Below are 21,459 nucleotides of genomic sequence, written 5' to 3' on the forward strand. Positions count from 1 at the left end.
TGAGTCTTACAAGCAATATTATCTCAACTAAGTGGGGGACCATGGGTCTATATAACCGAGCTTCCAATAAGTAGATCAAGAATTTAGCACTAAAATTCACTAACTTATTAATTCTTCGTTGAATCCACGCATAGAACTTAGAATTGCACTCTCGCTATATAGTAATGCTCTATATGTTCCACCATATGTACACATCATTAGGCTATCCATTGTTATAATCCTAATGTGATCAATGATCCTCTATATGAATGATCTACACTGTAAAGGGATTAAATTACCGTTACACCCTACAATGTATTTATTCCTTAAAACACTTGACCCCGTATAAATGATATTTCACCTAATGTGAAATGAGTACTCCACCATTTATGTTCGTTTGGTCAAGCTCGAAGGAGATCATCCTTTGCTTACTATTCGCCGTAGAAGCTATAGATTCCATGTTTATGATAGCGCTCCCACTCAATTGCACTACCGTGTTCCCAAAATGTACGTATCACCCTGACCTAAAAGTAGGCTTAACTAACAAATCAAAGAACACGAATAGCCTTTTCAAGACGAGCCTAATCATATCAGATTAAGATCATTCGATCTAAAGATCAACTAGGCGATATTGACTTGAATAGATATTACGTAAGTTTAATAAATCTAAGTCAAAGTTCAATATCGGTCCCTTCCGATGCATACTCCATGCATCCAACCTGAGCTTTACTTTAACCAATGTCCTGGAAAGAACATAGTATTTCTCCAAATACAAGTAAACTCTTGTTGTAGATTATCATATCAGTAAAACCCTGTGTCTGATAAATCTAGGAAACTTTATTCACATAGTCATGTTTACTTTCCGATGTGTTGACGACACAATAAACAAAGATCAAGTATGTGAAAAGGGTTTCGTATGAATTTATACATTATGTACATATAATCATGAAATAAATCATGTGAACCATGCAACATTAAATGTTATTTCTGATCTATATTAATAAGTAAATCTGATTATATTGAAATGAGTTTTATTTAGGGCATAAAACCCAACAAACTCCCACTTGCACTAATATAAAACAAAAAGTGCGTTTCAAATAATCTCAACACCTTGATATACAAATCAAGTGTAGTAGTAGTAAACTCCTCGTAATAGGATCTGAAAGGTTGAATTAACCACAACCTTTTCTCCACCATTACTCTTCCTTTAATCACAAAATCATTGATAATGTGAAATTCCTCTCTATATGTCTACGCTCTTGGGATACTGGATTCTATACCTTTGGCAACTACTTTTGGTTAACTGTGAAATTAACACTAGTAGTTTAAGGCAATTTGGAATGGTGACAAAGATGTAGAACTTTCCTTAGACCGAATAAGTAACTTTCCCGCAAACTTTAACATTCCGCCCTCTCTGGTAGACTTAGAGAATTCAGATAGGTTTTTACACTTCTCCAAAATCACTATTCCACCTCCAGAGTAACCACCATCTTATCAGAAAGATTTACTAGCACATAGGCAAATTTCGAAATCTGATATGGTGTAGTCTAAGAGTTTTAAACACACCCTTATAGACTAACATATAGTTCCTCTTCTTTATCTTAAGATTTACTTGATTGTCTTCCAATGTTCTTCTCCCCGGATTAACTCGATACCTACTCATTACTCCCACTCAACAGCAGATGTCTGGTCTAAGGCATACAAAAGCATATCTAAGACCTCTCACTGTTGATATAAGAAATTCTTTCTTGGCTTTATCTTTTCTGGAATAGTTAAGACTTTTCCTTAGATAAATAAAATCTATACCTAAGAAGTTGTGAAGCTTCTATAGATTGCCATTAGAAAGAAAATGCTTCAGCATTTTACTAAAGTAAGTTGCTTGCATTAGAGTAAGTAATTACCAGGTATACCACAAGCCATAGGTTTAGATAAACTCAAACCTGTAATACTAGGAACAGGAAGTTTTGTTAAGTCCATTGAATAGACTTATAAACGAAAATTTCCTTTTATGTCCTTGTAATAGAAAACTTTAGGTTATTCCATGTGAATGGATTAAACCATAGTTCTATAGGCTTTCTTCTTAGTTTCTTATCTTGACAATCCATTACTTGTTTAAACTCACAATGGATTTTAATCACTAGTGTCTCCCGAGTCATAAGAAGGTGAGTTCCTAGAAACTCTCCCACTACGACAAGGTACCGCGAATTATGTCGAAGAAAACTAAATGGTATTAACCTCTTCGGTTGTGACAAGACAATGAGGTTTGTGGGATCATCATATGTCATATAAGATGATAGAACACTTTTGGAATCAAGAATTAAGTATCTCCTTTATTTGCTACTTGTTTTTCCGGACTTAGTCATTTTCTTAGAAAAGTAGTATTTGTTTGAACAAACACTTTCTTATCTATTGACAATGGGATGGTCCACCCCTAATCACTTAGAATAGCTAAGAAACCATGGTTAACAGTTCTAGCTTTTCTTAAGATTTTGATTAGGTCATCCATGAATCTAGTAATGATTTACATTAAGTACCCAACCATTACGTCATTCTGAAATTGTATTACCATAGAAGGATTTAGGCAACGACTAGTAACTAATCATCAATATGCAACTCGAAATTTCTGGGGAGGTAAGTTTGGATATAATTCAAAAATCAATTTAATGATCTTTGAACTGCATATCTACTAACTATTTCTCCACCCCTATCAGTTCGCAAGATCTTTAACCACTTACCTTAATGGTTTTAACCATTGCTAGAAATTAATGAAATTTTTAATATTTCAAATTTCTTTGCATAAGGTATAATCTAGAGTTATCGTTTTAAGAATACAACGAAAACTCATATCCACCCCCGAATGTACATTCATCCGCGAATGAGATGAACTACTTTCACGTGATATAGGCATATTAACTCTGCAGATTGATCTTGTCAAATCCATTATGAACAAGATACAAATGCCATAGATAAAAAAAATGTGGTGGGTTGTCTATTGATGACATAGGTTTAGTTACATCAAAGAGTTCTTAGAATACCGCAAGTGGATCCCGGTCACGTATACCTAACTCATATTCCATACAGTTTTAATCCATTAATAGAAGATGGATATAAACACTTGAGAAAGTGTAACTGTATTGTATTCTGGAATTAGAAATTTAAGAAAATTTCTATTTGGATTCTAAAATTAAAGTCAAAGACTTAAATTCAACCAAATTTAATGAGTAATTCTTTCTTGGACCACCACTACTAATACAAACTCTAAGTCAGATTTGCCCATACAAGTAGGAGATTTCTAAGATTGAGGATTTATATCAATTGGGGAATAGAATTTCTGGGTTATAATCATATGCGTCATTGAATTTCTTAAGAGAAAATATAATGACATGAAATGATTCATAGACCATTCATCCAATGATATATTTGAAAGCTAATTCGAAATGAATAAGCTAAGAGGAATTAGGATAATTTCGTTTAAAATAAGAATCCAACGATGCTTCGATTAGCGAAAGTCAAAGTAATCTTATTTATATAATCTTCTTGTTTTATATCGTAAAAATACTAGTCTAAGGTGTCATCAATTGATGAACAAACCTAGATGTCGCATATACAATATTTATCTTTCGAGATCTAACACTATTATGTATGTGTAATGGTGAAAATCCACTAGGGATTTATCTCATTAGATAAACAAGCCAAGTTAGACCAACAATGAAGATTCGAAATTAAACTACAACTTAATAATGTAAAATAACATGGTTCAATATAAATTCATACACAATTCGTAAATTATAAACATATAGTAAGTAGGAATGACAAGTGAAAATACTAAAACTTACAATCCTAAATAATTTCCAAGGTTTTCAAATAAACCGATATCGTTGTCCCGTTTAGGCGAGAGTCAAAGCTACCATTCATTGAATAGAGTTGTCACTCGTCTAAAATGTTAAACATTCTAGCAACCTTTTATTCGATCAAGATTGGAATTCAAGCCGTTGTCCCGTTTAGGCGAGAGTCAAGGCAATTCTATCTTATGAGCTTCCACCATTGTTTCATAATTTGCAAGTCAAGTATGGTCGCCACCATTAGGGTGATCCATACCATCCAAAACACTTACAAACTCCTTATCATGCGAGGTTAAACTGCGAAATTGCTAATGAACGTTCCTCCATTAGGGAGGATTACTCACTAAAACAAACGCGTGTAAAACCCACAATGGAGATCGAATGTCTCTTGATAATAAAGCTCATTATTTAAAAGAGTTGTATTTTCTTTTATTCTCTTTATTTATTCTATTTATTTTAAATATATATTTATTTATTTAAAATTTCCAATTTAGAATGAAAAATTCTAAATATAAATTTTAATTTAATATTTATAAATTTTACTTAGATGGATATGAAAATAACATGAATTATTTCCATCTTAGTAATAATTTCCAATAAATATTTAGAAAAAAATATTTAAGTTGTTACAAAATTAATTTAAATTAATTTACAACTCAAATTTAATTTTCTATAAATATATATTGCATTTCGAAAAATTAAAGTATATAAGAATACAATTTTCGAAAAATGCATATTAAAATAAAAAATAAATCCTGGAAAAAATTATTCTAATTTAATGTTGGCCCAAAATTAATTAATAAAATTAATTTACAACAAAAATATAATTTTCCTATTTAATTAAATATATAAGAAAAATTACAAATATTTAAGTATGATGATGAAAATCAACTTAAATATTAATTTTCTATTTAATTAAATACACTAGAAAAATACTTCAAGCAAAAATATCACCTATCTAGATTTTCCTTTGACTAATTAATTCTATTTCTAATAATATACTTTAATTCAATTTATTTTAAATTAATCAATAAATGAAAAAATCATTGATTTAAGTTGATCCAAGAATTAATTAAAATAATTAATTTACAACTTAATCTATTTTTCAAGATAAAATTCGAAATTCTAGCATTTAAGAAATACAATTTCGAAAATTGATTAATAAAATAAAGAAAAAATATATTTTGAAAATTATTTAAATTTAGTTGAAAAAAATAAATTTCAACTAAAAATAATTTTCTATGTCATGAAAAAGAAATATTTAAGTATGATGATAAAAATCAACTTAGATATTTAATTTTCAAATTAATTAAATGTATTAAATTCAAGAAATAAATAATTAAGTGTAGAGAAGGCTTAATTATTAATTTCTAGTTTAATACTAGGAAAAATATACTTAAAATAAATTGTACCAAAATTAATTAAATAATTAATTTCACAATTTATAATATTTTCCTATTTAATATTAGAAATAATAAGTAGTCTAGAAATAACTATCTAGAAAATATCTTATTTGACTAAGTATCTTTTCCACAAAATTTGAAAAAATATCTAATTTAAGTTGTACTAGAAAAAAAATCTAGAACTTAAATATTTTCAAATTTAAATTTAATTAAATATCAAAAATTAAGTTGTAACCACTTAATTCAAAAATATTCCATTTTAAGTTAATATTTGAAAAGATATTAACTTAAAAAAATATCTAAAGAATCTTAATAACCAATGCCTAAAATTCCTCAACTTAATTTTGAAATTTTGAATTCAAAAGATATTCAGATTTAAGTTGGTTAGTTGAAGATAACTAAATATCAACTTAAATAGGAATATTTAATGAAAAATTTAAATTAAGTTCCAGAAAGAATCTAGATGGTTATAATTCTATATTTAATTAAATACAAGAAAATACATATAGTTTAGCTTAGAATATAAAATTCCTTAAACTATATTTTTCTTAAATTAATTTCAAAATAAATGAAATTAATTATGTTGCTAATCAATTTTATTAGGTTAAACTAGTTTAATTAACCTAGGCACTCATTCAAATCGTGCAAATGGGCCTTCACAATTGGGGTGGCTCAGGTGAGGGGTGCCGGGTTCGATGTCGTACCCACTTCTATGGCTCCCAACTCTCACACAAGGCCCAAAAGAGAGGAATTTAACCTTAATAAGAACAACTGTTATTAATTGAATAAGCCCAAAACTAAATGGGCCTAAATAAAATCTATCAATGACTATGACATTTTATTTAGCAACATTAACCTATATGCATCTATAATAAAATTAAACACATAGGCTCACACAGCACACTTTGGATGGGTCCTATCATGTTGCTAGGTCATACACGTATGAAAGAAGATTGTAAAATTTTTGTTACAAATTATTAACTTGACCAAGGGAGCCATCAGATCATTAGATCTGGCAAAAAGTAACCATGGCTATTTGCAATCAAGTAATAATAGGTTTTGAAAACTTACAAACAAGCTAAAACACATACTCCTCGCAATGGTTAGGATAGTTGGATGTAGGATTTATTTAATTTTAAATAAATAATTAATTTTGAAAATAATTAATTAAATAAAAAAAATAATTTTCGAAAAATTTAAAAAAATTTGAAAAAATTCGAAATTTTTTTTTTTTTTTTTTTTTTTTAATTTTAATTTAAAATTAAACCTACAATTTTTGAAAAATTAGGTTTCAACCAACCTAAATATCATTTCAAAAATTTGCTAGCTACTTTTAAATTTTAAATGTTATTTTATAAATAAAAATTAAATAAAAAATTAGAAAAGATATAAATATCTTTTTCAAATTTTAAATGTAATTTAAATAAATAAAATAACAAAATTTAAAAAATTAGCAAAATATCTTATATCATTTAAAAATTACATGATTATAAATATCTTATTTTTAAAATTTAAAATAAGATAAGATATAATCAAATTTTAAAATAAGATAGATTTTTTTAAGCAAAAAGATAAATACTAATACTATTCAAATTCAAATTACACTAATATCTTGAATTAATTTAAAAAAAAAATTAAATTTATTCAAAATGATAATTAGAATTGAATTAGGAATAGTAATAGTATATATACAAAACAATACAAAAAATTGGAAGTTAATTCCATGAAAAAGTATGAAAAATTGAAGAAAAAGGAAAACTCCGAAACTGTACGGGACAGTTCCGCGATCGGTGAAACTATCAAGACAACTCGATTTTGTCAAATCTTCAAAAAATCATAACTAATTCAAATAAAATCCAAATTGAGTTCTGTAAAAGGCTAACTTGCTTAATTTTTTCCATACTATCCAATAAAAATAATTCCAGAGATAAAATCGCAATTATTTTTCACGAAAATTTCACAAACATCAATCAATCATCAAATAACACTCAATACAACATGATACCATCCAAAGAACATACAAACAATCGTTTTAAAGTCCAAATTTCTTGCAAGTAAATCAATTACCATGGCTCTGAGGCCAGTTGTTGGAAATTATTTTACCAGGATCTTAGATCTACTCACAAGTATGTTTATTAACACCCTAAATATGAACTTTCTAAAACGATAAATTAAACACATATAAAGTTAAAGAAACCTTACATTGGGTGCAGCGGAATAATATGACTCCTTCCGTTCAGATATCTAGCCCTTGATTCCTTTCGTAGCAGAAAGCATTATCAATATCCGAACCCGGATCTCTTTCACTGAATCTTTGATGCTGAATCTCCTTTGGGATGATCTTTCTTCACGATCTTCCTCACTATGATTGAGGTATCACTGATGTGTGTGGGCACTACTCATACACTAAGGATTTCGAAATTATCAAGGAAGAAGAGAGAGAGTGGTCACTAAAGATAGGGCAGAGAAGGCTCGCCTTTTCGAATAGAAAAAGTCAGAAGAAAAGTGTGTTATTTTTCTGAAGCCTTCACTATCTATTTATAGCATTCCACTAGTGGTTAGATTTGAATTATATGGCATTAAAAAAATAATGAAAAAATCAGCTTTAAATTTCCTACAAAAGTGGCTGGCCCTATACTAGTGGATTTGGGCCTCACTTTTTGCAATTTTGCAGCTTTATCTTTCTCGTATCCGATTTTCTCAAAATCGCCAATTTTCTAATTCAACCATTTAAATGCCAATTCTAACTATTTAATAACTATAAATAATTATTAAATAATATTGTCATTTATCATATTTATTAATTGAACCATACAAAGTATCATAATTAACAAATATGCCCCTATAAACTCTTTCTTTACAATTTCGCCCTTACTTAGTGAAAATTTCACAAATAGACATAGTCTAACTTGTGAATTATAATTGATTAATCAAAACCAATTACATGAGTCTTACAAGCAATATTATCTCAACTAGTGGGGGGACCATGGGTCTATATAACCGAGCTTCCAATAAGTAGATCAAGAATTTAGCACTAAAATTCACTAACTTATTAATTCTTCGTTGAATCCACGCATAGAACTTAGAATTGCACTCGCAGTATATAGAATGCTCTATATGTTCCACCATATAGACACATCATTAGTTATCCATTGTTATAATCCTAATGTGATCAATGATCCTCTATATGAATGATCTACACTGTAAAGGGATTAAATTACCGTTACACCCTACAATGTATTTATTCCTTAAAACACTTGACCCCGTATAAATGATATTTCAGCTAATGTGAAATGAGTACTCCACCATTTATGTTCGTTTGGTCAAGCTCGAAGGAGATCATCCTTTGCTTACTATTCGCGATAAAGAAGCTATAGATTCCATGTTTATGATAGCGCTCCCACTCAATTGCACTACCGTGTTCCCAAAATGTACGTATCACCCTGACCTAAAAGTAGGCTTAACTAACAAATCAAAGAACACGAATAGCCTTTCAAGATTGAGCCTAATCATATCAGGATTAAGATCATTTGATCTAGGATCAACTAGGCGATATTGACTTGAATAGATATTACGGTAAGTTTAATAAATCTAAGTCAAAGTTCAATATCGGTCCCTTCCGATGCATACTCCATGCATCCAACCTGAGCTTTACTTTAACCAATGCTCTGGAAAGAACATAGTATTTCTCCAAATACAAGTAAACTCTTGTTGTAGATTATCATATCAGTAAAACCCTATGTCTGATAAATCTAGGAAACTTTATTCACATAGTCATGTTTACTTTCCAATGTGTTGACGACACAATAAACAGGATCAAGTATGTGAAAAGGGTTTCAGATGAATTTATACATTATGTACATATAATCATGAAATAAATCATGTGAACCATGCAACATTAAATGTTATTTCTGATCTATATTAATAAGTAAATCTGATTATATTGAAATGAGTTTTATTTAGGGCATAAAACCCAACACCGTGAGGACGAGCAGATGAAGATTGTACATGTCGGGGCAGTTAGGCCTGGAGCGTACGATCCTCGGGACAACAGTGCTTTTGTAGTTAGTCGATAGGCGACAAATATTTTGTATTGAATAGCAAACTTTTGTAAAGTATTTTGTTAACGGGATCCCGAAATATTTTGTATGTAATATTATAAGTTTTAATTAAATAGAAAAATTTTAATTAATCACGATTTTCATTAACTTCGTTGATGCAACGAGCTGCACAGTACGTTTAAAATCACGTCAACACGTCTATTCTAGTTAGGGTGTTACAATAATTTTACTAAGTAATTATTATTAATTAAAAAAAAATACACAATTTATGTTTTATATACAATTTAGAAGCGCAAGATGTTTACTAGGTACTATATTAGTGTATATGTTGGAGATGTAGATGCTGTTAATAATGTACGCATAATGTTTTTAGAAGAAAATAAATAAATAACACCCCTTATTTATTATTATTTATTAAACGTTCCATTTTTATTTTGCTAGATAGTCCTCAGGGCTACAAAAGGCAACAGCATAAGATGCAACGGCCCATTTTTCAAAATTTGAATTGCCGCTTTACTTTTCAGATCCCAAATTCGATTGTCTCCATTTCATTTCCGCTTTCCTCTTTTTCTTACAAACCAAACTCAGATGGGTGCTTCTCACAGTCGTCGCGAGGATCTCGAAATTTCAGACTCAGAAGAAGAAGACGAAGATTATCAAACCGAAGAGGAAGACAACTACGAAGACGCCGAGGGCGAGAGATCTTCGGAGCGCCGACCCAAAACCCCATCTTCTATAGACGATGTGGAGGCCAAGCTTAAGGCCCTCAAGCTCAAGTACTCGACGCCCCATAACCCGAATCTCAGAAATGCGGTCAAACTCTACCTCCACATTGGTGGGAATACGCCTAAAGCCAAATGGGTAACTTCTGAAAAACTCACTTCTTACTCTTTTGTTAAGACCTCAAGGATTGGAGATGGTGAGGAAGGCGATGAAGACGAGGAAGATGACGACGACGATGGTAAAGATTCTTGGTGGGCTTTAAAGGTTAGTTCGAAGATTCGACAGAAGGTCTCTTCTGAGTTGCAGTTGAAGACCTTCGCTGACCAGCGTCGCGTTGATTTTGTGGCAAAAGGTGTTTGGGCAATGAAGTTCTTCAATGACGAAGATTATAAGGTTTTTGTTACCAAATATCAGGAGTGTTTGTTTGAGAACACACACCGAGTTGAGGCGACTGACGCCAATAAGCTTAAGGTTTATGGCAAAGATTTCATTGGGTGGGCGAACCCAGAAGCTGCGGATGATTCGATATGGGAAGATGCGGAGGATTTCTTGAAGAGCCCAGGCTCTGTCACACCATTGAGGACGAATCAGGATTTGAGGGAGGAATTTGAAGAGGCTTCAAATGGAGGCATTCAGAGCTTGGCATTGGGTGCTTTAGACAACAGCTTTTTGGTGGGTGATTCTGGCATTCAAGTTGTTAAGAATTTCACTCATGGAATACATGGGAAAGGTGTTTATGTCAACTTTGATCATGGAAATGGAAATTATAGTGGTGGTTCGAGTTTGACACACTCAACCCCCAAAAAAGCTTTGCTAATGAGGGCTGAGACTAACATGCTCCTGATGAGTCCTATCACTGAAGGGAAGCCTCATGGTAAGGGGCTTCACCATCTTGATATCGAAACTGGGAAGATTGTTACTGAGTGGAAGTTTGCTAAGGATGGGACTGATATCTCAATGAGGGATATTACAAATGACGGTAAGGGAGCTCAGCTTGATCCAACTGGTTCTACATTCTTGGGATTGGATGATAATAGGCTGTGCAGGTGGGATATGCGTGACAAGAATGGGGTTGTTCAGAATCTTGCCAATTGTAGTGACCCTACTCTGAGCTGGACACAAGGACATCAGTTTTCCAGAGGGACCAACTTTCAGTGTTTTGCAACCACAGGTGATGGGTCTATTGTTGTTGGGTCTCTTGATGGAAAGATTCGATTGTATTCGATCAACTCTATGAGGCAGGCAAGAACAGCTTTTCCAGGCCTTGGCTCTCCTGTCACTCATGTGGATGTAACTTTTGATGGCAAGTGGATTTTGGGTACAACTGATACTTATTTGGTACTTATCTGCACCCTTTTCATTGATAAAGATGGAAAGACCAAGACAGGGTTCAATGGTCGAATGGGGAACAGAATATCTGCTCCAAGATTGTTGAAGCTGACTCCTTTGGATTCACATTTAGCTGGACTTAATAATAAATTTCACAATGCTCAGTTTTCATGGGTCACTGAGACCGGGAAGCAAGAGCGTCATTTGGTGGCGACTGTGGGCAAGTTTAGTGTAATCTGGAACTTCCAACAGGTGAAGGATGGATCACACGAGTGCTACCGCAACCAGGAGGGCCTGAAGAGCTGTTACTGCTACAAGATAGTTCTCAAGGACGATTCCATTGTGGAAAGTCGCTTTATGCATGAAAAATATGCAGTCACTGACTCACCTGAGGCTCCACTGGTTATAGCAACTCCCATGAAAGTCAGTTCCTTTAGCATCTCCAGCAGGCGTTGACATTTGGAGGCGTTGCCGTTCATTAATTGTGAGCTGTAAGCTTCATATGTTAAAGTTTCATACGCTCTGTTTAATACTTTCAGTTGTACCTTATTAGACTGTTGTTAAACTAAGAAATTTTAGAAACTAATGATCTGATTGTCAGTTGTACTCTTGTCCCAAAGAGTTTCTCCAATTGTTATTGCATTTGCAAATTATTCTAATGATAGCCAGCCTTTTTGTTTCATTTTATATTTGAAATTGGAATCACTTGCTATATTTTGCTTTCTTGTTTTCTGTTCAGCTTGTACTAGCATTCATTCATTTCAAGATACCTACTTTTTTTTTATGTTTGTTTCTTTTCCCGAATAGACCTCTTCATTGGAAAGAAAACTAAAGCAAGCTAGTGACCTCAAAGGAGGCCACTTCCCTTCAAACACATCCCGAACATCATAGGTCCTAACCCACTTTACCAAACGATCAACAACGGCATTCTCAGTCCTAGGAATGAACTTAAAACCAACAGAATGAAATTGCTTCACAAGAGTTAAACATAAGGAAAATAAATAATAAATGTCCCAACCAAGGGAGAGAAGAGAACCAGAATAAAAAGCTTTCAAAACAATCATGGGAGATAACCAAAAGGATAACTACTTATATTATATGATTTGGCATTACAGAATGCAAGGTGCAGGCTATATATTTCTCAAGCTTCATCAAAATTTTAAGTTTCCAGAAGAGAACAACTTTTATTGGAAGTTGGAAAAAGCAATACATTTCTTCTTTTATATTATGATCTTAGAGATACATTACTTTTTTTTTTTCTTTAGTTTGTAGTATCTTTGTAATTATAATATTAGCTTAAAAGCCATGGAGGGTGGTCTCAACAGATTTTCTTCCCAGTTCTAAAATAAAAATCACTATCACTCAAAGCACTTCAATTTTTCTGGGTAGTGGCAACTCTTTTAAATCACATGAAAATCCTTAATTCACTTTCAGATAATTGTCATACGTTTTAAAGATCGGAATTGGATATAGAATACACAACGGAATTTCCATAAGAATCAAATACTTCAATTTTTTTTTGAAAAAAGAGAATGAAGCCATTGTCATAGACAAGCCCCAAACCCGAAAAGATAAAAATCCTCACTTGTGGCGGAGGAATATCGTGGTTACACAAGTAGAACAGATTCCCTAGCTTAAACCCACCCTAGGAAAACTAACACAAAACTCGCTGCCCTTTCTAAACAAAGTACACTTAAGGCTCCCTAGAGGCATAAACAAAAACTGACTCCCTCCCATTATAAGTACCTATGGGACTGCCTCCAAGCTCCTTACAACAAAGATCTCCAATCTCTAATTAAGTCTAAGAATGAAATATTTTCCAAATGCTTAGTCTTGTATACCCATGTAGCTGTCTAGAATTTGATTTTTTCCCATAGGACCTCTATTGAGCATTCTGATCCTTCAAAAATTCTATTGTTTCGTTCTAACCAAACCACCCAAAGAACAGACAGTACCGCCGTTCTCCACAAGCTTGTGCTCCGTTTACTGCTACCGACCTTACTTACTAACATACAGGGGACCGAACAAGGCATAGCCCATTAAATCTCAAATTCGTTTATCAGCATTGTCCATAAAGATCTTGCGAGGCGGCAACTTAAGAACAAATGTGCGTTGTCTTCCCCGCTTATCTTACAACAAACACACCACCCAGGTGATATACACAGGAATGGACGCTTCTTTTGCAATCTAGCGTGTAGATTCAGTTTGTCTAGAGCCACCAACCAGCCAAAAACTTTGACTTTGGAAGGACCTCTACTTTTCCAAAGGATCTTAGTCCAAAACATCTCATCAGAATCCTTAGTTGAGGTATACCAACTGAACGCTGATTTAGAAGAGAAAATCCCACAAGAATCTGGTAGCCATATACGACTGTCGTCAAGAATGCTTAGTACTCTAACATGTTCCAACTTTTGTATCAGTTGTGTCAAGCTCGGAATCTCTCTGTCCATAATGTTCCTTCTGAATTTAAAATCCCAGCTCGCCACACAATCTCCGACTTCTCCCGCATCGCCAATCATCTCCTGAATACTCGCATTCTTAGCCCTTGATAACACAGCTAAAGTTGGAAACTGATCCCTTAGTGAAGGCCCCCCCAATCCACTCGTCTTCCCAGATCCGAATACTTGCCCTATTTCCTACTTTAAACTTTACCAACTTACCATATTCATGGTAAAGGTCTGCGATATCCTTCAATGGTCCTCTTGGGGACATTCTAACCCCCTGTTTAGTATCCCAGAAATTGTCTGCTTTGCCATAGCGACTTTTAATAACTTTGTGCCACAGGGAGTTTGATTCTAAGGGGAATCTCCATAGCCATTTCATAAGCAATCCTTTATTCCTCACTTCTAGTCTTCCGATTGCTAAACCACCCTCAAGTCTGGGTTTACACACCTCATCCCAAGCCACTAAATGATCCCCACCTGCTAAATCTCCTCCTTCCCAAAAGAAGTCTCTCATCATTTTTTCAAGTTCCTTTAAGACCATCTTTGGGGCTTTGAATAAAGACAGATAGTAGATTGGAAGTGAGGATAGGACAGACTGAATGAGAGTCAACCTACCCCCTCTAGAAAGGAAAGAGCATTTTCACCCGTCCATTCTTTTAGCACACTTATCCAAAACCGGCTCCCAAAAAGTCTTCTTCCTTGGAGAGCCTCCAAGTGGCATTCCCAAATAAGTCATAGGCCACTTGCCCACCTCACACCCAATAAGGTCCGCTCCCTGAGCCACTGCTTCCTCGCTCATACAGATTGTTAATTCCATTTTTGGCATATTTAATTGACAAAAATATTTTATTATTCTTTGTATAATTTCAGCTGGTATACTTTAATATGGTTTCCTATTTGGTGTATTCAAACTTGGAAGGAAAGTTGTGTAGCTTTCCTATTTTTGAAAAAAAGGTAAAAATGGTAAGTTTGGTTACCCATTTCATTTTTATCTAACCAGTTGTGTAATCTGATCTTGTGTTGAGTTTCCCATTTTCTTAGATCAGGTTTCTTGAAGAGAAAACTGGAGCTAAACTTTCCTTTTCTATAAAAGGAAAATTGTAGTTACTGCCCACGATTCTATAGGTACAGAAACAGAAATTCCTGGACTGATTGAAGAGTTATTTTAGGGAAGTTTCTAGTGGGTTGAGGTCTTGTTCAGACCGAATGTAAGCTGTCTATGAGATGTATATTCATTATAAATACATCCTATAGCAGCTAGGTTTTGTTATCTCTTTCATTCACTTTCATATCTTAAGGAAAGAGTGTCTTTGTTTAGTACCTCTCTTGGTACCTCTCTTGTATCTTTGAATTCCATTCATATCTTTAGAAAAGAGAGTCTTTGTTATGTAGAGAAGAGTTGTTCTACTCTTACTCTGTTTATTTGTTGTTTGTATTGTCTTGAGTCTGTACTCAAGTCTACAACGAAGAAGAACATCAGTGCACCTTCGGGAGAAGGGTATTTACAAGATTTCGGGAGATTGCTTTTGAAGTCTTGCATCGGGAGGATACAAGCACACCTTCGGGAGAAGGGTTTTACAAGCTTTCGGGAGATTGCTTTTGAAGTCTTGCATCGGGATGATACAAGCACACAACCTTCGGGAGATGGTTGTATAGGCTTTCGGGAGATAGCCTTTAAGCCTTGAATCGTGAGGATTCAAGCACTCTTCAAGGTGATCGAAGGGAGTTCGAGCTCTTGGAGTTTTATCAAGATTCGGTTAGTAGGTGGAATACATCAAGCTTGCGGCATACAATAAGAGGGAGTCTATTTATGCATAAGTCAATTACTTTGTATTTTTGATACCTATCTAATGAATCTTATCTCTGGGCGTGGCCCCGTGGACTAGTAACAATCTGAAAGGATTGTTGAAACCACATACAAAAATCTTGTGTGTTTTTACTTTTATGCACTGTTTGTTTTTTTGGGTTTCTCTGGAGTTACAGAGTTGTATTCTGTAACTACGGAAAAACTGTTTTCAGTACCAGTTTCATTATTCTGCATTTAATTAATCACTTAATTAAATAATCAAAATGGGAACATTAAAATACGGAATTTCACAGATTCCTAACAGTTGACTTTTATTCAAGTTTACTTTTAGTCCCGAAATACCGCAGAATGCTTCAACAATCTTAACCAGCTTTTGGAGAGAAGCCTCATCTTTTACAAAGAAAAGAGTGTCATCCGCAAACTGTAAGTGACTAAGCCGAATATCATCTTTACCTATCTGGAACCCCAAAAAAGCTTCTGTTTCTACTGCCTTGTCCACCATTCTCCCAAGAACATCAGCTACCAATGGATGATAGGGGATCTCCTTGTCGTAGACCCCTAGAACCATGGAACTTGCCTTTTACCCTACCATTAACGAATATAGAAAATGAAGTTGATGAGACACATCCCCGAATCCATTTTCTCCACCATTCCCCAAAACCTTTTTTCCTCAAAACCAAATCTAAGAAACCCCAATCAACACGGTCATAAGCTTTCTCAAAATCGATCTTAAGCACAAATCCTTTTTGACCACGACTTCTGTAGTCCTCAACTGCTTCATTTGCCATTAATACCGAATCCAGTATCTGTCTCCCTTCCACGAAAGCCGATTGCGTTTCAGAAATAGTTTCTCCTAAGACACTGCGAAGTCTAGTGGCAAGAGTCTTGGCAATGATTTTATACACGCTTGTGATGAGGCTAATTGGTCTGAAGTCTTTGACTTTGCAACTGTTTAATCTTTTAGGGATCAGGCAAATAAAAGTGTCATTGATACTTCCTTCAATTCTTCCCTCTCTATGAAAAGCCCTTTGCAACTGTTTAATATTTTAGGGATCAGGCAAATAAAAGTGTCATTGATACTTCCTTCAATTCTTCCCTCACTATGAAAAGCCCGAAACACTTCCATAAGATCGATCTTGATAGTCTCCCAATTATTTTGGAGGACCGTCAGGCTAAAACCGTCCGGCCCTGGAGCTTTGTTTCCTTCACAACTAAAGACAATGTTTCTGACCTCGTCTTCTTCAAAAGGGCATTCTAGTTGCCTGGCTGAGGGTTCCGCGATATGTTGCCACTCAATACCTTCAACCCCAGTCCCCATTCTCGTCTCCGAAGTGTAAAGTTTTGAGAAAAAGGCTATTAGCTCCTCAACAATTTCCTTCTCGTTATCAATAATATCCCCATTGTCTCTTTCAATCCTCGATATGGTGTTCCTGGCCTTCCTTGCATTTAATAAATTATGAAAGAATCTTGAATTTGCATCTCCTTCCTTTGCCCATTTGCATTTAGATTTCAGCCAAATACTTCTTTCTTCTTCAAAATTCAGCCGCTGCCATTCCTCTTTTAATTTCCTTCTTTCGTCATACAGAGATTGATTCCAAGATGGAGTTCCTTCTTGTCTGTCTAACACCCCCAATCTTCCTTCCAACGCATTCTTTGTGGCTTTATTTTGTCCAAAAGTGGATTTACTCCACACCTTCACCTTCCCTTGAAGTGTTTTCAGTTTTTTCATAAACTTTGTGCCTGGCCACCCGTCATTAATTTCCTCCTTCCACCAACTTTCAAAACACTTGGAAAACGACTTATGTTCTAACCAATGATTACCAAACGTGAAGGGTCCAAGTCCCCACTTTGGAGGATTTTAATCGATCGCAACAGGGCTATGATCCGAAACTAACATTACCGACATTTCTTGTCTGACAAATGGAAAAATGACATTCCAGTTGTTTGAGAAAAGAAATCTATCCAATCTGCTGCATATAGGGGATGCTCTGAAATTTGACCAAGTAAAGCTTCCGTTCTCAAGCTTGGGATCGATTTGCTGTAATTCCCAGATCAAACCATCAAAAAGCTTCATACTCCTTGTACTCGAGCTGCTGTTCAACTTCTCCCCCACTCTTCTGGTTACATTGAAGTCTCCCCCCCACACACCACGACTCTCCACATATTGAGCTTAACCCTGCTAATTCATCCCAGAACTCAAGTCTAAGTTTATACGGACCACTCAGGTCTAAGTTTATACGAGCACGGACCATACACACCCAAAAACCACCAAGGCTCTTTACCTTCTGCATTAATTAGAACTGAGATTGAGAATTCACCAACCAAAGAGTCTAGTACCGAGATGGTCCTAGTGTCCCATATTAGTAACGTCCCCCCTGATCTCCCTATGGCTGGAATAAGAATCCATGCTTTGAACTTGGATCTCCATATGCTCCCAATGAACCTTCTATCCAACATAGCTCTTTTCACTTCTTGTAATATTACCATATCTGGATTAGCTTTGCAAATGGTAGCTTTCATAGCTGTTCTTTTTCCTTTGTCCCCGCTGCCTCTAATGTTCCAAGTTAGGATCTTCATAAAGAACCGTTTGGTGCCCCTGGTTTATTATAACTTTTCTCATAATTTACATTGAAAGTCAGCTTGTTTAATTCTCTACACTTCTTCCTTGCCTTCTTGACCTCTTCTATCTTCTGATCACCTTCTTCATTTGCTTGTGTAATTTCCAAACCCATCTCAGCCATGGATTCAACAATATTTGACCAAGAGAATGCATCATTGAAGGTCTCATTTGCTACATCCAATTTCACCATCTCTATTGCATGAATCAAATACTTCAACAATATTATAACTTCTTCACCTCTTGATTTTCTTAGTTGGTTTGAAACAGTTGATGAATCTTAAATGGAGGTCAAAGGTCAATAATACTAGTGTACCACCAGTTGATTTTCTCCACAATTTTCTAAAAAAATCGTATCAAGTGGGCAATATTAAGCTTTTACCTATTGACCTTTGACCACCATTTACGATTTGTTTCAAACCAACTAAGATTACATATATATATAAATATTTATATAGCCACAAATTTCCTGATTCATCTTTGAGGTGTTAAAAATTATTCCTATAAAATTTTAAATTTACCTTGTGAGATTCTTTCAAATAACAAGTTGCATTATGTTATTAGTAATAGAGTCCACATTGAACTTTTGAAAGACATTGTTAGTTCACTTAACACTAATTGATTTGACCCTATTTGCTACCATTCAAAAATTAATTAAAGTCCACATAATTAAAGTAAAATAAAGATCAGCACAAACACAAGTACTTTCACTATTAGATTGTAAGTAATCTGAGCTTTTTTTAATTGGGACTCACTTCATTTTATATATATATATATATATATGTATAAATAAATCATTGTAACGTTAGTTTTGTTGTTGTAGTTTTTGTTTTCTGAGAAAAGCTCAGCAATTTATACTTTTACAACGGTTTCATTTTCCTGGATTTCCATACGAATATAGGACATATGGAGGGAGAAGTATCCTCACCGGGAACATCAATGGTGGAGCTAAGAGACTCCATGGAAGAGCTCCTCAAGCTCATACTGGGGTCCCCCATCGATTTGGGCTTCTCTCCCAGCTTTCTTCTTCGTTCCCATTCCCAAATTACTGGTAATCAATTCGAAAATACTTTCATCACTCTTCTTGCTGTGCATACTTATTTGTCTTAATTTTATTATTATTATTATTATTATTATTATTATTATTATTATTATTATTATTATTATTATCATTTAAAGAAAGAATATTATTTATTTTGTATTTTGTACTCAGCAGAAACCCCAGATCCTTTTTACAAGCGTTTAACATCGGTTTTGTGTGAGTGGATCGATTCCGGAGGATTGGAGGAGGACTTGAAGAATAAGGAAGAGTGGAATGAGTCGGTGCGAGAAAAGGGTTTGGAACTTCAAAATGTAATGTGTGATGTTATCAGAGTATGAGTATGGCTGCATTCTTTGATGGCTGTCGTTTGTTTTGTTAAATCACTTTTTGGGTTTTCTCAGATTTTGAACTTCATGTTCAAGAGCCGTTCTTTACACAACTAAGAGGTAGTTTTGATTCCTTGTGGCTGTGAATGATGTTGCTTAGCTATGCAGTGGAATAAAACATTAAGGAGTTTTTTTCACTTCTTATCTTTGCAAGAATCACATTGTTCTAAAATATGACTCTCAATGTGACATGATGCTCTTCTGTAGTTGGCTTAAAGACAGTTGAAGGAAGGTATGCCGTGGGTGACTACAATCGGTAAGCGCTCTCACTATCCTTGTAAATTTATTTGAATTGGGAGTTCTATGTTTTTGTAGTTTCTATTATTTTCTATTTATGTTATTGTGAAGAAAATCATAACATCACTGATGGGTGCCCAAAATCACTAAAAAATTAGTGTAATGATTGGTTATTTGGTTCATTTGTTAAAATCAAAGGTGAGCCCTTAAAGTAACAAACCCAATCAGGTTTTCATTTGGATGTACCTGAGTTCATTTGGATGTCATGATCATTTTGCAGTGCATTTTGACTTAAAAAACTGATTTTTCTTCTGTCTTTTTTGTAGTCAAACATTCAGAGGGCTGATATAGTCATCACAAGTAATTTTATCTTGGTTGAGATTAATTTATTCAGCTTTGTTATCCAGATTCTTGAGCCTTAAAATCGTATTAAGTGGGAACGCTAACAAGTGTGTTTTTTTTTCCTCCATTGTTGGTTTCTGTTCTGTTCTAATATTTTTCTTCTTTGGGTGTCAGAATTGAATCGACATCTCTGATTCTCTTCAATAAATGTTTGTTGCTTGAGGTTCAGGTAATGTCTTATCTTGTGTAACACTGTCTTATTCCTTCTTCAAATCAAATCTGATCTAACTTCTTGATGACAGGAAGTTCGTAGATTTGCATCATTCTATGAGATGTTAGAAGCGGAAAGTCTTGCAAAAGTCTTCCCGGGAGTGAAAACCATTCAAGAAGGTATTATCTTGTATTTGAAGGTGGTTGCCAACTTTTCTAAGTTGCTATTATGATTATATCTGCCTCTATTCAATGGTTAAAAGACACGATCCTTAAAAAAAGAAGACATGTTTGATAGCTGAAATAGGGATATAGAAAGAGTGATAAAATTAAGTGCAAATGATTTGCAAGTTGAACATGAAATTAACCTGGTATGGGATTCAGTAAATTTACATTGTCACATAGCACAAATTTCTTTTATAATTTGGTTGGAACTTTGAAAACTCATTACTCCAATGGCTCAAATTTTTACCAAATTTTTATTCGTCTATCAAAATTCCTACCAATCTAGTTTATTTTATAGGGAGAACATCTTGTTTCTATTGAAGAAGATGAAAAAAATACAATAGATGATTAGCAAACTCCTTTTTGTGAAAGTAATGTTATAGCCATTCATTATTAATATCCGGTGAAAACTTATTAATAAGATGAATTATGCAAATTCTTGTAGGTGTCCAAGTTTACAAGAAGTTTTATAGTGAAAAGAAAGAACAACAACATGGCGTCCTTGCAATACATGTTACGATGCCAGCATCACAGCTATACATTCCTTTGGCTTAGATACTCTCAGTGAGCAAACACTGCATTTCTGGTTAATGTAGGTTGGTTATGCAGAGCAAAGTTTATGCTATAATTTGTTCTAACTGCCAAAATTATCATTATTGAAACAGGAAATAAGTTGTGAGGGTATTGAAAGAGTATTGGGCGGTGCACATACTAGTGGAACAATTTGAAATGTACTTTCCCAAAAGCAATAGTTTCTACTACAAAGAGTCACTAAAATCAAAATAATCTTATCATCTTAACAAAAAATTAGA

At 34.1% G+C, this 21,459-nt stretch overlaps 2 protein-coding genes across 2 annotated transcripts; both read left to right on the plus strand.

The window, feature by feature from the left end:
- Positions 1-9,774: 9,774 nt before the first annotated feature.
- LOC115723327 (protein CYPRO4) lies at positions 9,775-12,019 on the plus strand. Its single transcript, XM_030652760.2, has one exon. It carries the CDS (start codon positions 9,874-9,876, stop codon positions 11,791-11,793), a length of 1,920 nt encoding a protein of 639 aa, XP_030508620.2. The 5' UTR covers positions 9,775-9,873; the 3' UTR covers positions 11,794-12,019.
- A 6,973-nt stretch (positions 12,020-18,992) lies between these two features.
- On the plus strand, positions 18,993-21,202 carry LOC133031317 (uncharacterized). The gene is made up of 7 exons (XM_061104799.1): positions 18,993-19,256; positions 19,422-19,565; positions 19,649-19,693; positions 19,841-19,889; positions 20,387-20,441; positions 20,515-20,602; positions 21,093-21,202. The coding sequence occupies exons 1-7, from the start codon at positions 19,112-19,114 to the stop codon at positions 21,200-21,202; spliced, it is 636 nt and encodes a 211-aa protein (XP_060960782.1). The 5' UTR covers positions 18,993-19,111.
- The last annotated feature ends 257 nt before the right edge of the window (positions 21,203-21,459 follow it).

The sequence above is a fragment of the Cannabis sativa genome, chromosome 9 (genome assembly GCF_029168945.1).
Source record: "Cannabis sativa cultivar Pink pepper isolate KNU-18-1 chromosome 9, ASM2916894v1, whole genome shotgun sequence".
NCBI classification, from domain to species: Eukaryota; Viridiplantae; Streptophyta; class Magnoliopsida; order Rosales; family Cannabaceae; genus Cannabis; species Cannabis sativa.

Excerpts from the sequence above, each read along its gene's own strand:
- LOC133031317 (XM_061104799.1), top strand. The coding sequence starts at position 19,112 with ATGGAGGGAGAAGTATCCTCACCGGGAACATCAATGGTGGAGCTAAGA. Across the intron at positions 19,566-19,648 it reads GGAACTTCAAAATGTAATGT|ATTTTGAACTTCATGTTCAA; the intron begins GTGATGTTATCA and ends GGGTTTTCTCAG. Across the intron at positions 20,603-21,092 it reads AGTGAAAACCATTCAAGAAG|GTGTCCAAGTTTACAAGAAG; the intron begins GTATTATCTTGT and ends AAATTCTTGTAG.
- LOC115723327 (XM_030652760.2), top strand. The coding sequence starts at position 9,874 with ATGGGTGCTTCTCACAGTCGTCGCGAGGATCTCGAAATTTCAGACTCA.